At 42.9% G+C, this 16,113-nt stretch overlaps 1 protein-coding gene across 1 annotated transcript; it reads left to right on the forward strand.

The window, feature by feature from the left end:
- Window positions 1-359: 359 nt before the first annotated feature.
- Window positions 360-15,924, forward strand: TMPRSS11E (transmembrane serine protease 11E). Its single transcript, XM_056489951.1, has 10 exons — window positions 360-456; window positions 8,232-8,351; window positions 9,563-9,678; window positions 9,864-9,931; window positions 11,460-11,623; window positions 12,585-12,623; window positions 13,683-13,863; window positions 14,070-14,335; window positions 15,201-15,343; window positions 15,763-15,924. The coding sequence occupies exons 1-10, from the start codon at window positions 360-362 to the stop codon at window positions 15,922-15,924; spliced, it is 1,356 nt and encodes a 451-aa protein (XP_056345926.1).
- The last annotated feature ends 189 nt before the right edge of the window (window positions 15,925-16,113 follow it).

Consider the following 16,113-nt stretch of genomic DNA (forward strand, 5'->3'; position numbering starts at 1 on the left):
GTCAGCTCCATACCTAGCCTAGGACTAAACATTCTCTTGAACATGTAAATTTTCTGCATTGGTCCTTCCCACAATTTCTGATTTGTTCTTAATTATACCAAAGAAGGAAATAAACTCTGCATCCTTGCAAAATTTTCATGGCTCTTCTTATTTGGGGTGTTGCAGGGTGTAGCTAATGCTCTGAAAAGGCTTCGGGATTCCTGGATGAAAGGTGTGATGAAAGAAGTGTATTGTTATTGTTTTAGGGGAGGAATCATGCTACTGGGTAAGCCTCTGTCACTGAGACTTGCTGGACTTGTTTGTTCTGACTTGCCTATGACTCCTTTCTTTCTTAATTCAGGAGATAAAGCCTCAAGTCTATGCTGAGATGCTGCACAGTGTGTTGTGGTGTTTGGGACGGTGGATCTCCCAGAGACAAGAGCTTCTTGCTGACCTCTCAGAAGTACCCAGAGGTGAGTGCCACAAGTTTCTGGGCTGCTTCTTGGTATTTTGGGCAGCATGGCCACATCGTGTGTAGATTTATAGGGCAGTTTGAGCTTTGACCAAGGGTGTGGGGAGAATGGCACTAGTTCTGAGCTTGTTTGCAATTTGATCTACCTTTCGTGCATCAGTAATCCTTCTGATATTTCAGCCTTTCTCCTCACCCAAAATGCATGTTTTCTGAGAATTCTCCAGCTCATCTATAGCACAGTATGGCAGATCAAGGTGGCCTATATGGAGAGCAGGTGACAGTCATCTCACACTGCCCTGACTGACCTACTGTTCATGCTAATGCAGCTAGAATGTGTTCCAGACACAGCTGCTGAACTAGAGGATGAGTGGAGTACAGTTGGTAAAAGTAGCTTCTTGTGCTTTTGATTATTTTCATGGACTTTGTATGCAGCCAGTGAAGTGTTAATCTGTGCAGAATCAGCTTGGAAATGCACCAAATCTGGCACCTGACCATTTTGCCCGCCCTGCTTTGGAATGAAAATCAAACTGAAAACCTACAGAGACTATAACTGCTTGTGTGGTGTCTTGCTTTTGGAGTAGATTTCAAGAAATCAAAGAAGGACAAAAGGAGGCAGGCAGAGCTATTTTTGAGGGCTGGAAAGCAGAGATCTACTGCTATCATCTGTGACTGCCAAACTAAAAGAACAAGATACTTTTCTATGACCAACACAGCTGGAAGGGGAAATCTGAGAGATAAAGACGAGAGGTAAAAGTTACAGAAATTTACCCTAAACTGATTGCAGTCAGTGGCCATGTACTTAACATTTTCTTTACACTGAGATGGCCTCACAGTGTTCATGTAGACTGTAAGTCTTTATGTAGTGAGTAGTCCTCCTACTTCTGCTAAAACTTGTTTCAGAACATGAGAGTCTTTCTCAATACGTTGTCTGTGGCAGTCAACTGTAGAAAGACAAATAAGTGATAAAGGATATCTTAGTCCTTGGCATTACAGTTACTGCCCACAGACTGTTGTAGTGGTATGGGAGGCTACATCTATCCCAACAATTAAAGAGCTCAAAACTTCCAAACAGTCAAGTGCAAAATGGATGAGAGAGGAAGGAACAGCAAACCTTTTGTGCTGATTGCAGAGGTGATTGGATAACAAGGGAAGCCTGTATGAGCAGCACTTTGGCATCATGGATATAGTTGCTGTGAAGCTCTGAGTTAAGACATCCTGAAGACTGAATGCCACCCTTGAATCTTGAAGCAAATGACAAGAGCCGTGTTTGGAGTGGTTGTCTTTACTCAGCTGAAGTGTGCTATGGGGAAGCAGCAAGACCGTGGTAAAATTGGATGGTTAAGGGGAGGAGCTCAATTAGTAAGTGGCAAATACATTACTGATGCTTTATCTGACTGCAGAGGGGTGGCATGCAGCACCTACTGTTTTTGTGGGCTGTTCAAGGGTGTGGGGAGATCAAGCTGATTCAGTATGACGCATAGAAAAACGCGCACTTCGTTTCCCTTAGAAGATCCCTTCAATGTTTGGAAGTCTTTCATTGTATCAGAATGCTTTAGGAGATACCAAACACTGAGTAATTGAGGCTGGTAGGTAACTGACCTCAACCAAAGAAGGATCTGGCAGTACATAGGCAGGAATTAGCTTTTGCTTCAGTTCTCAAATTAGCAGAGGTTGTTGTCCCATTCTTTTAGAAGTGCATGTTCTGAGTATGCCACAAGAGCACAGGAGAAGTGCAGGTTGGTGTGGTTATTTGTGGTAAAGGTGGGAGTGAAATTAGCAAGTCTTGCTTGTGGTCCTGTGCTTTTTCCATAGGCCTCCTGGACTAAGCCAGATGTATCTCATTTGCTGACATTCCCAACCACCTTGCCAAGGTAGATAGCTCCAGGGACCTAGTCTGGATTTTCAAATCACACTCACCAGGCCAGCAGATTAGTCTGTTTAGTTGTCTTGTGAAAGGTCCTATTTCTAGGAAGAGTGGTTGTAGGCATGTACCTGAATCCATCAACTGGGAAAACTGGTCATAACTATAAATGTGGAGAGATTCTCCTCATCATGTGCCACTCAAACTCTGCCACTGGGTCTTCAGAGAATACTGGATTGTCAGTTGCCAGGAGTACAATAAATGCATAATAGGAAGACAGCAGCAGATCACATAGAAGAGGTTGCATGTTTTTTTTCTATATGGAACATGGCAAAGCACTTTCAGTAAAGAGCTGGCATGAAAAAACCTGATTTGGATTAATCTAAAAGCAAATCTAGTTTGGGATGCTATGAGGTCTTAGCTTAAGAAGTAAAAAAATACCAAGGCCAGATCTGTAAAGCAGAACAGGGTAGCTGTTCCCTGCTTATCTGGCATATCAGTGACCAGGGCCACATGATGAAGTTACACTTTCTTTTCTTGTCTGAACATATGTTTTCTGATCAGTTGGCTGGTATTTCTCTTGCTGAGGCTTTTGATAACATACAGCAACTCAGCCAAAAGAGATGGATAATCTCAATGTAGTGAATCAAACCCTGTCAGGCAGAGGTGAGAGCTGAACTTGCCTCACTTGCATAATGAACGAGTATAGTAACCTTTTAGGGAGTTTGGTACAGGATGAGAGAGGAAAAACAGCTTGTCACCTGTATATTTTGCTTGTCTATCGCTTCTGGGTAAATGTTCCAAATTCAAGGGTAAAGAATTCATTTGGGGCTGATCAGAAGTCCAACCTGAAATCCTATGTGCTTTCTCATTGGTTTCACAAGGAAGACCAATTTTAGCTCTGTAAAATTTCAGTACAACTCTTCTTCGTAATTTGCCAATAACTATTAATGTAGCTTTATTTCTTGCTGTATTTCACTTATTAAATATCTTGTATCAAGGTTTGATTTAATATATCTCTTTCTAAGCACAACTTTAGTGGATTTTAATTATATGAAAACATATCTATTTTCAAAATAATTTGTTTGGATTTTTTTTTTTTTCAGTGCAGAATAACTTTTTAGTGGTCACAGTCTTTGTCTCAGAGACAAGGTGTATAAACTAGGAGATTTCATAGTTTGTGCTTCCCAACCCAAATTAGCTGTGATATTGACTGGATAAATGCTGCTTTCTCCATGGCTTATCTTGGGCCCCTTAGGGCCCCAATGCATATTTTAAATGAGAACACGGATTGCTGGAGGAAGTTTAATGTTCACCAGTAGTATTGCTAAGATAAACAGGTCTGTACTGAACTAAAGGATTTTGGGTTTGAAACTTCTCACCAGTTCACTGCAAACTGAAAGCTGCCAGATATAGACCATGAGGACGTGGTTTTAAGAGCAGAGAGGACTTGGCCTTTGAGATCTCCCAGTGGAGTCTGGGTTTGATCTCTTGTTAGGGTTTGCTACTGTGAAATTTGAGTTATCGAGGTTGAATGCATTGGAGTTATCTGAATTCTCCTGTCAGCCCCGCTAAGAGTTAATTTGCAGCTTGCTGGAGTTTGGGCAGTAAAAAAAGCCAAAGCCTGTGATATAAGGAAGCAAGAAATGTGAGGCTGTACAAAACACCAGACTCTAGAAAGCATCACACAGACAGCTGTGGTGTTCAAGGTCTTCTGAGGAGAATGCCAGCGTCTCTTTGCCACAGGAGGAAAGAAAGGATGCATCCATGTTGGAAGGCTTTCATCAGCACTGCAGAGGATCAGTGTTTCTCTGGCCACTGAGCATTGCTGGGTGGAGCAGAATTGGGTTACTGGAGTGCAGAGAAGACCATGTCTAATTCCTAAACAGGGGGATCCACCTGCCACTAAATTATATAACTATGGAGCTGTATGTCCCAAGGACAGGAATCTCTGTCAAGGTGGTTATTCAGTCCTGCCTTCTGGGGCACCACAGCAAAAAAGGCTAGGGGAGTGAAGAGCTGGTTGTAGATATAATGTGTACTCAAAATGAAATAATTGAGTGGATATAACCTGAACTGTCTTTCAGTAACCATCCTAGCCTCTGTCTCAGCAGAGCTTGGCATACCTAGTTGTGAGATAAAATAGAGATAAAATGGGGAAAAAAAACCCCAAATCAACAAAATTTTGGGGCTACTGAGCTGGGTCCCACACACAGACATTACAGTTGAAGGATGTTGGTAACTGTACACAGATGAGTCTTGGTCCTTCCATTGCAAAAGTTTTGAGGTTTTTTTTTCCTATTTTTTACTTAGCAAGATGGAAGTCAAAAACATCCTGCTAAAGGGAGGAAACTGTTTTGGTTTTGAAGAGATATTTCCACTTTAATTTGTATATCCTATTACAAATTAATTACCTGCATGTGGATGTTGGTGGACACCTTGGGGGTGTTGGTGGATAAGAAGCTGAGCATGACCCAGCAATGTGCATTCACAGCCCAGACCTGGGCTGCATCAAAAGAATTGTGGCCAGCAGTTTGAGGAGGGGGATTCTACTCTGCTCTTGCACAGTACTGGAGTACTCATCCAGCTGTGGATAGCCCAGCATAAGAAGGACATGGACCTTTTGGAGCATGGCCAGAGAAGGGTTGTGAAGATAATCAGAGTGCTGGAACAACTCTCCTGTGAAGACAGACTGAGAGAATTATGCTGTTCAGCCTGGAGAAGAGGAAGCTCCTGGGAGACACTATGAACAATTCTTCACTGTGAAGGTGGTGAGGCACCTGAACAGGTTTCCCAGAAAAGTTGTGGATGCCCCATCCCTGGCTGGAAGTGTTCAGGGCCACACTGGGTGGGGCTCTGAGCAACCTCGTCAAGTGCAAGGTGTCCCTGCCTATGGCAAGGATGTTTGAATTAGATGATTTTTAAGATCATTCCAACCCAAACCATTCCATGATATGAATGCTTTAAACCTTTTTCTTAAAAAAAATGTTGAGTGAAATCAGTATCAAAAGTGGCATAAGGTTTTATTCCTTATCTCCCACATTTCCATTTCCCTTGGCACTACAGCACTTCCTAAGGTTTCTGTTTCCCTTTTCAAGTCTGTGTGACTTGTGGAGAATGAGCAGTTCTGAAGTGTTGGAGGAGAAGGGGGTCTGTGCTGCCAGTGTTTGTGGCTGTAGCTGGTATTTGCACTGAAAGGAAATAGAGATATGGCTGGAAGGACAGTGCTGCCTGTGAGAGCATGAGTCTCACTGGCAAGGAGATGCTCAGTTTTTTTAATCTTAAACTTTGTGGCTTTAGCATAAGGCCATGTTTTGAGGAAATCTGTCTGGATACAGTTCACAAAATGCAGCAGTTATGATCCAAGAGTACAGTTGCCTCAATATCTGCAGAGTCAGCCACAGACTTCCAGGGCTGTGCTGCGTGTTCTCTGTGCAGAGACAGTGGACAGATGGTGCTCCAATTGCCATTCAGTGGAGGCCCTTTGGAGTGGGGACAGCTGCAAGACAGGGAGCCTGTCTGATTGAGATGGATGGGAGGGGCTCACTCAGGCTGGAAGCAAAATCTCTCTAGTGAGGAGAGCAAAGTGAGATGCAAAAGCTGCCTCTTTCAAGTATGAAATGTGACTATTAAGGAGGGGCAGAGGCTTGTTGCCATAGTGGACTGTTCAGATTAGCCAAGAGGCTTGCCCTCAAGGGTAATAATTGACTGCCCATGAGGTATGTTGCAATTCCCAGGGACTGGGGAAGGTTGTGAGATGGGTATGGGAGTGTTCCATGAAAGACTGCAGCGTATTGAAGAAACTGAGGCAGAACTCGTTTTAGGTTTTTATCTGAATCCCCTTTTCTGCTAAACCCTTAGAACTGATAGATAGTGTATACAGGTCTAGATGGTGAGAATTCAAGGCCTTAGTGGAGCCAGTTGAGTTCTAGTGGGTGTTATTTATGTGCTTATTGCAACTTGCAGTTTACAAAGAAGTGATCTTGGCCAGCCTGGATTTTGAGACTCCTATCCTTGACATCAGGAAACTGAGCCAGTCTGGTGGGGGAAAACTTAGGCTGTGCAGTGCGAGAGCAGAACTTGCCCTAGTAAAGTAGGAACAACAGAAGGAGAGGTGCTGGGTTCCTCCTAGCATGTGACTCTGAAGCAGAAGACTTGATCTTTGTCACCTGTCCCATATATTTTGGTAACACTAACCTGCTGCTTGTGACTACCTGCAGTTGTGATGCTGGCTGAAGCTCCTCTATATTAACATTTTCTTTCCAGTATGCCACCTGTTTGAATGGGTAAAAAGTTTGCCCATTTGGCTAGCACTCTCACTAGCCAAAACCAAGATTTTATATGAGGAGATTAAACTTTAAGTTCCTTCCTGCTTCCCTGTCTCTTGCTGAATACACCCTTGCTGTCTGCAGATCTCTTTTTCTGCTTCCTCTATAGTGCTGTTTGTTTGTTTGGTTTTCCAGTTTGTCATTTCTTGCTTGTGGTTGGTTTTCTTCCCATCAGAGCAGAGGGTATAACACCAACTCCCTCTCTCAGCACTTCATTGTCTTTTGCTGTCTTGGATTTGTGCATCAGACCCTCACCTTTACAGCCTCTGCTGGTAACCTGTTTTCTGCTTTCACTGTGTTTTCCTCTTTTCTACCTTGCAGTCAAAAAACCTACAAACACTTATTCTCCCTGCTTGCCTTTCTTCCTCTTCCTGCCTGCATCTTCTTAGATTTTGCTCAGATGGCTGTGCCATAGGCCTGAAAAGTGGTAAACAGCATTTAGTATGTCTGGCTCACAGCAATACAAGCATGGATCAGAGAGCATTAAGCAGCATGGTGAGTAGCCAGCCAGTCCTCCTTCTGGGGGCTGGCTGCTGCCATTTGTCACTCCAGGATATCTGAGAGATTATCTCAGATGTTTTTCTGATACCTTGTACTAATGCAAACTATGTTGCAGAGACTCAGTATGTGGCATGACAATTACCACATGGTGTGCTGTGGAATTACTGGGCATCTTTAATAATTGTGCTTAAGGTTTTGAAAAATGAGCAAAATTAGTAGTTTTCCTAATGTTCTGTTCTTAATGCTGCACTGGAGGATGTAAATGGAGGGAATAATCTTCTGTGCCTTTGTCCATGTGTGAGTCAAGTTCTCAACCATTTTACTCAACCACTTGCTCTTGGCTTTCAGAGAGTTACTACTGGATCTTGTTGCCATGTCACATTTACACACAAGTACCTCTTGTCTGTAGATTGTCTGGCAGGAGACAGGATGTGGTTGCTTTCAATATATGGGTGGCTTTGGAGCAGTAAGCCCCAAACTCTGTAGGGACTCAATAAATATTACTACTCATACCAATTAAATATAACCAAAGCTCTGTATCAAAGCTCTGTACTATGTGGCATCTCTGGTTGCCCAGAGTATCCTTGGGACAGAGGTTATTTCATCAGTCATAATTATTACATTTATATTCAATTTGAGTGCCTGTGTGGGCAGTCAGCTGCACCTGAAATCTGTGTAATATTTCTTGAAGTGAAATTATCTCTACTAGCAGTACCTGCACAACTCTTTCTCTGGGTGTATGTGAGGCAACAGAGGCAAGTTAGAACACAAGAAATTCTGACTAAATATAAAGGAAAAACTTTTGCCATGAGGATGGGCAGTGACTGGACCAGAGATCTTGAGAGGCTGAATTATCTTTCTACTTGGAGATACTAAAAACGTGACTGGACAAGGCCTGAAGTAGCCTGCTTTAATGGGGCTTAGTTTAAACAGTCAGACCCTTGGAGTCCAGAGGTCCTTCCCAACCTACCTCATTCTGTGGGGTTTTTCAGCTGAGCTAAGCTGTGCCAGATATGATTAGACTTTGGATGAACTATTGTCTTTTTACTGGAGTTGAATTTCTCCATATTGTTTTCTTCAACACAGGCAGTGATCCAGATGGGCAGAGCAATAAGGCGCATAGAGCCATGGAAGATTGCAGTCATTGTCGTGTCAGTGATAGTAGGCTTAGCCCTCATTATTGGCTTGATTACATTTCTTTTGTGCCACGGTAAGTGCCCTCCTATTTTGTTCCTACAAAAAAAGCTTTCAGGAATCTGTTGTGTTTCACTTGCTACTGTGGTCCTGCCTGATGATTCAGGCATGCAATTCACCCCGGTATAAAATTCACATCAGAACTTTCTAAATGCTATATGAGAGCTAGATTGATCTGAAAACCTGTAAGAATACTTGTAATGTGCTTGAAGCAGGGATTTCTAACCCTTTTTTGTTTCTTGCCCTGGTGTTTCCACTGGTATCCAGTGTCTCCACTGTCTGAGCAAAGGATAACAGTCTTATCTGTAAGCCAGAGGTGTGTCTAATACTCAGGCTATGCATAGTAAGCTTAGTCTTGAATGGGGTTTTTGCAGAAACTCAATCTGCCCCCTCTAGATGAGAATATTCCAGAAAGAGAGAGAGCAAAGCTTTAGGCTTTTCAGAGCTCAGGACTCAGTTCTGGTTGCCAAGAGCCCAGTTTCAGTAGCAGATCATAGAACCATTGAAGTTGGAAAATATCTTTAAGATCACGAAGTCCAACCATCTTGGCTTATGACTTGAAGACAATTAATTCCATTGCCTCATGAATGAAGCTGAGTCATTCCATTCTCAGTCTCGGAGATACCAGTGTGAGTTTTTTGAAATACTTTCCTGCTGGAATGGAATTAATCATGTGGCCATCTCAGCTCACCAGGAGTCGATGAGGCTGTGGTTTGCACTAGGCCACCAGAGGAGCAGTGGCAGAGCTACAGCTCGCTTTGGTTTTTGCCAGCTCTGTGTTACAGGGCTCCTCTCTCCCGTGCACTCAAGAATCAGATTTTAAAATTAACCTGACCACTGAACGGATGCAAACAGTTCTGCCCAATGTACCAGAGTGCAGCTGGAGAGGAGTGGATGTGTCTGAGTTAGAAGGGCTCCTTTGTCTCAAGCTGTGCTCACCTCAGGCTGACAAGAAGATGAACCTCAGGGAAATGTTGTAGTGGGTGTAATTTGGAGCTCCTTGGGATGGTCGTCAAAGCAGAAATGAGCCCCTAGATGGTCCATGGAGCAACAGGATGGTCCAGAACCTCCTTTTCCCAAAGTGCTACTGAAGCTGTAAGTTCATAGTTGACAGGATCACTGCCAGGGCTAGGGACCCTTGCTGGTGCCATGTCTTGTGAGATACTGTGCATCTTTGAATTGTACTAAAGATGATCAGCTACCTTTCCTTCTTTTTCTCCTCTGCAGATCAAGACAGATATTACAATGCGTCTTTCCTAATCACCAATGTAGACTACAATCCTCAGTATGAAAGGCAGACTACAGATGAGTTCAGAAACCTAAGTGAAGATATTGAAACCATGGTAAATCAGCCAACTTAGCTGTTTATTTTGTGTCTGTGTTCTCTTATGAAATTTAGTGGTAGCTTTGTTGTAGAGGTGGAGATCTATAGGCATTTTCACATGTTTCAGAGGCTCATGAGACTGTTATATTGTAAAAGCATGTACTTACTGCAGGTGTATTTTAACATACTCTTTTCTTTTAACAGATATCTGAAATATTCAGAGGTTCCTTTCTAAGTAAAAGATACATCAGGTCCCATGTGGTCAGTCTAAGGTAAGTAATGTGAAGGCCAGGAATAAGCAGGGATGTGCTAAATACCTTTTCTTCCTACCTGTTGACCATATGGAGCATTCCTGATTGCTTATGCTTGGGTTACACCAGCAGGGTGACTAAGCCTTGTCTGGTTGTTGCTGTCATCTAGTGCTCACAACACTGAGGACTCAGTTACCCTTGGAGGGCAGCAAGGAAGAGAAGTTTGGCCTTATACTTTTGCAGATTGATTACCAGTGCACCTGTTGTTTGTGGCTGAGATACAGTAACTGGATTATTGGGTGATCCCCATCTTCACTATCAGTTAACAGCCTGAGATATGCAGAATAAGCTTTTTTTTCACACTTATTTCTTCCTGTGTAAGCTCAAGCTGTTGTTTACCCCTCTGCAAGACGTATGGTCGTGATGCCTGGAGGTGACTATTCTCCCTCTGTGAAAAGGCCTGAAGCAATAAATGTGAGATACATGGATATAGATGAAGGAACATAGACATGGGTATAGTAGAGGGTCCTGTGTGAGATTTAACTCTTTCCCCTGCAGTAATTATGTATCATTCTCAGTGATAAAAGCTATTGCTTCCCTCTCTTCCATATTACTTAATTTTGGAATTGTACTTCTATAAGGCTCAATTCTGCTGTGGAATATTTTTCCCTAGATAGCAAAATTGCCAGACTTCCCACAAATGTCCTTCACAGCACTTCTGGGATTTTTTTGCCTTTACCTGTCTCCAGGTGGAATGAGTAATTTCTTAAACTCTTCTATATAATTTCCCCTTGCTGGTTTCTTTCACAAGCCTCCCATAGTGTACATCAAGAGAAATTTCAGAGCTTGGGAGCTAAGTCCAAGTGACTTCTTTACACCTTTTAGGTTGATCTCTTCCAAACCCTTTTTCATTTCAGATACTTTGTAAAGCTAGGAACTGGGGCAGCTTAGCTGCATCTCTGCTCTCTTTCCCTCAAAGCTTCAGTTGGTTTTCCATTAGATAGTTAGTTTAAGATATTGGGCCAAATATTTTATAATGTCAGTAAGTGACCTCAAACTATTGAGAATGTTGTATCTAAACATGAAGGATCTGACTGGTCAATAAATGGACAAGTGACTTAAATGGAAAGAAATGCCAAAAGATCTTTTTAACTTCTGTTGTAACTGGGTCTTTTGAACGGCTGTTAGGAACGGCCTGTTGGATGTCTGTTGAAAGGTTTTAATTTGCTGTAGTGTTCCCTCTGTCATTTGTGTCCTACTGATAAGGACCTGTGTGGAGGCCAAAGGGAGCGATCCCTTCTTTGCTTCTCAGCCCTACTGCTTATAACTGTTCCCAGAAAATTCCCTCTGATCACTGTCATAGCAAGAAGTTTTTGCTGCCTGCTGACATGTCATCATCTTCCTTTATTTGGGCACAGCCATGCTCTTTGTCCTGGACATCTGTGCAGACCAGACCTGTTCTCATATAAAGAAGGCAGTCCATACAAAGCAGAACCAGGAGCATTAGTAGGCAGAGAGAACGACACCATTTGTTTTTGTTGGTTTGTAGCCCAGATCCTGTTGGAGTGCTTGCATCTGTTGTTCTGGTATTTAAATTTCCCTCTGCTGACAGTGAAGCAACGACCTGGGGTCAAGTCAACCGTGTGTTACTCAGAAGGCTGAAAGCAACCTCGACATACCTGAACGTTGACCAGTCTACCATTAGACTCACAGGCAAGTGCCTTAGGTTTGTCTTTTCGACTTGGAATTTGTTCCTCAGACTTTGCTGTTCTTAGTGCAATGAGTTTCACCTTAGTATGCAAATATGGGCTATTCTTGTTTTCTTTTTTGCCTTCTCAAAATTGCCTGTTAGGCTGACAGCCTGGGAAGTTGGAAGATGGAGCATGGAAAGAATGAAAACATTATGGAACTGATTTCTGAGTGTGAGCTCTTCTCCATGCATCAGAGGCTTTCCCTGTGTGACTAGTTGTGTTGAATAAGATAGTCCTCTTCAATTCATCAAAAAAGGCCATAGGTTCACAAACTACTTTAAGACACACAGTAAACTGAGCAAAGACCTTTGTCACCAGGCACTGAAATACAGAGTCCTAAAGCTATTAAAAAAATGCAGGGCTGAGTTGGTTCCTTTCTCTACCCTCTGTTATTTCCTTTGTTATTTGACAGATTGCTATAGCAAGTGTCCGTAACAAGATCCTGAGGATCCCTAGGCAGTAATCCTCTCCCATGAATCTGTTGTGGATTGCCATCAGACTGACAGAGGGTTTTTGTAGGAAAGAAATTAGAAATGTTGCATTTACCTTCAGTCAGTCCCAACACTGAAGATTTGTGAAGACTCATTTGACTACCTTTGCAGATTAAACCTGAACAAAGGCCTGTAGACATTTGCTGGTGGCTGAACAAGTTGTACATGTAGATGTAACTTGGGCTCACTTGCAGTCATCTGCTGCTCTTGTTAGCTCTGAGCTAAGGCAGGAAAGGTGCATTCTGTGGCCTTTCAGTGAGGAACAGAGGCTTAACTGAACTTCTCCAACAGAGCAAATTACTACATCTTGTAGTGTCACTCCAGGCAGCAATGTAAGCCATTTAATTTGTGTTTCCTGGGTGTGGGGAGAGAGTCTGGGCTAGATCATGTATGATGAGATAAATTTACTGTGGTCTTTGCTTTTCATTCCAGAGTTGAACAAGGAAAAGGGAGATAACCTTTTAAATAACTGTAAGTACAAATGCTTTATAGTAAAGGTCCAGAGACATAGTGCTGGAGGTTCTGTTCTTACATAATCCTTCTACTTTTATGATACAAGTTAAAAAATAGAATTTGTTGCATATATTAGAGCAGTAGACAGTGCATGAGCCAGGGAAGACTTCAGCTCATTTCCTTGCAGTCTTGCTGGCTCTACACATTTGTAGAATGGAGCATTCTGGCTTGGTGGTGGGAAGCACTTACTTTAATGTTGGTTCTTGGAAGTAGGGGCATGTAGCAAGCTGCTGTTAGCAAGTTTGCAGAAGGACTACAGTTTTGCTGTGGGCCATGCTTCTTGCTGGAATCCTTCAGAAAACATTTTCTCTCCTTCCCCCTCCTCCCTGAAGAAAGGTTTGGTGATAGCAGTCTGTCAGATTTGAGCTAAAATTAAGGAAAGGCCAGAGGGTGGGAGAGGGAGAAGAGCTGTCCCCACTCAGAACAAGGCACTGCCCTGGAGAGTGGCAGGTTCTCACTCCTGTTGTGCTCCCCCTTGAGGTCTTAAGAGTTCCTCTGGAAACTGGGAGACAGCACAAGTATCCTCCCAGGACACTCTATCAGTTCACTGCATGCTCTTGAAGACTTTGCATGTTAGCTTTCCATCTTCAAATGGCCTCTGAGAGTTAACTGGTTTGAATCTAACTTGTTTCAGCTGAGCAATACCTGATTGTTGGCACAGTGGCTGTAAGTAAATTGATGGGAAGAGGACACTATTTTTTTGTTTGCTGCTGCCAAGGCTAATCTGGAGGTGACCTGACAAAATCCCTTTTCTTTTCAGTGTCTCAGGTGCCTTCAGGTGCCATGTTCATATGGGCTTGTGTGCCTGAAAACTGGCTTAATGAAGAAGTACTGGCACCTCTACCAAACTACTTTGTTTCCCCTGCATCTATCCTGAGACATGGCACATGTGACCATGGCACTTGGTTTCTCTGCTTTATAAGAACGTTCTTAATGGAGACTCCTCCGTGTTACACCTCTGCCTGCAGCCATGAGGGCATTCAATCAGCTAAAGCAGAGCTGCCTTTTCTTTGACAGGCTGTGGAATACGAAGACAGGCATTCTCCTTCACAGGAGTGGAAAGAATTACTGGTGGGCAGCGTGCCCGGGAGGGAGAATGGCCATGGCAGGCCAGTATTCAGCTCGATGGGACCCATCGCTGTGGTGCATCAATCATCAGTAACACCTGGCTGGTGACTGCAGCCCACTGCTTTAGAGGGTAAGTCATCAGCAACTCTCTGATCCTACAGCCTTAGGACTCTGACCTTTTGTGGCCCTCTAATATCTCTATCCACTGAAAGATAAGTTTTACTCTTCCCCTTTGGCAAATCTGGTCACATTGCTTTTTGGTGCTTAAATGGAGACCTAAATTCTCTTAGGGATGTTGTTTTGTGTGGCTCTGGCATAACCTCAAACATCTTATAGAGTAAGAGATCCTCGGAGGTGGACTGCCAGCTTTGGAATTCTGCTGAGACCTCCAAAACAGAAAAAATTTGTCCGGAGAATTATTGTTCACGAGAGATATGGTGACTTTCTCCTTGATCATGAGTATGATGTGGCTGTTGTGGAACTTGCCTCTGCTATTGAGTTCACAAGTGATGTGCACAGTGTCTGCCTTCCTGAAGCATCTCACATTTTCCCAGACAACACTTCCTGTTTTGTCACTGGCTGGGGAGCTTTGGAGAATGATGGTGAGTGTCTCTTGCCTCCATGTGCCCTGTCACACATGTGCCTGAGAAGACTGATGTTAGTTTTTTTGTTTTTTTGTCTATTTTGAGCACCTTGGACTTGGTGTTTAATAGGCACATGCCCAAATGAGATACCTTTGGACTTAGCTTGCTGATTTTTTTTTTTGGCTTGGTTAGTGGATTGGAAATGATGGGAAGACCCTGAAGGTTAGTCTTACAGGATTTAAGAGCAGCTTTTCTTAGTTGCTGCACACACAGCACTAGTTGAATACATTATGTTCTCCAGTTCCTCTGGGTGTAGCTCTGGCATGAGTTCTTTTACTATTCAGATTTTTTATAGATGCACCATGACAATTTTCATTAGTTATTCTCTCTTTGGTCATAAATGAGCCCTCATCCAGTGATTTGAGTGAGCTGCTTTCAAATCAACCTGTGACATTGAGGTTATAAATCTGCTTGTGAGATCCACTGAACTGTATAGGTTGTATATCATGGGAGACCCTTGGGATTGTGTAGTGATTGCCCAAAACTATGCTGCATTTAACCAAATGGATCTTTTCAGTGATAGCAAGGACACACCATGTAGTCTACAGTTGAATGCAGCGTTGAAATATGTACAAAAATCCATTTGTCTATTATGCTAAAGAGCATCTGGTGATGATGAAAGATGTATAGGAGTTATACCTGGGAACAAGCAAAGGACTTTGGTGGTAGGGGGACCTTCCTTTATCCTGTGACATCTTCTGGGTAGCTCCCTTAATTGCCTGTGATGGCAGAAAAGTGGCAGGAAAATTTGGCTACTCCTAATCTCTGAGTTTTTTATGTTGCTTACCCTGTCTGCAAATTCTAATGCCACTTCTCCTTCTAGGTTATAGTGTTAATCAGCTTCGACAAGCAGAAGTGAGAATTATAAGTACTGACATTTGTAACAGGAGACAAGTGTATGGTGGAGCGATAACACCTGGAATGTTGTGTGCTGGATACTTGGAGGGGCAGGTGGATGCTTGCCAGGTAAGTCTCTCTATTGGAAGTAGTAAAAAGGAAATAGATGGGGTAAAAGTTGATGTTTTCTAGAAATAAAATATACTTTGGACAATCTTAAGTTTATGAGTTTCAAAATCTTGATAGGTGCAAATTGAAGAGCTTTAAGGCTCATGCGTTTGAGTTTGCCCTTCAGTTTTCATGAGGTTTATATACAATGCACAAGTGAGAGGATGCAGATGTGAGGGTGTGGACTGGCAGAGACTGAATTAGACATAGGCTGTGAGCTTCTGTCTTGTCAGTAAACTGTGTTAAACTTGAATTATAGCTGAGGTCTACAGAAAAATACCTGTCAAATGTAACAAGAGAATTTGAGTTCATGGGTGAGTTCATGATTCCCTAAATGAACACGATTTACATTTTTTGTCTGTTGACATTTTTCTCCTTAGGGTGACTCTGGTGGGCCACTGGTGCATGCGAATTCCAGAGGAATCTGGTATCTTGTGGGAATAGTGAGCTGGGGAGATGAATGTGGCAAGCCAAATAAACCAGGAGTATACACACGAGTGACTTACTATCGAAACTGGATCCACTCCAAAACGGGCATCTGAAACCTGGAGCAAGTCAAGTTTTGTGGGCTGCGTACAGCTATTCCTCTGACACATCCTGCTCTGTGGTCACCTTCTAGGCAGCTTCTGGCTTAGCTTGTGGTCATGTATAAAGTACCTGTAAGCTTGGAGCAGTCTAGGACTTGAAATTAGTTTGGCCTACAGCCAGCCAGGGATGGACTTTATCCATGT

The sequence above is a fragment of the Oenanthe melanoleuca genome, chromosome 4 (genome assembly GCF_029582105.1).
Source record: "Oenanthe melanoleuca isolate GR-GAL-2019-014 chromosome 4, OMel1.0, whole genome shotgun sequence".
In the NCBI taxonomy this organism is placed as follows: Eukaryota; Metazoa; Chordata; class Aves; order Passeriformes; family Muscicapidae; genus Oenanthe; species Oenanthe melanoleuca.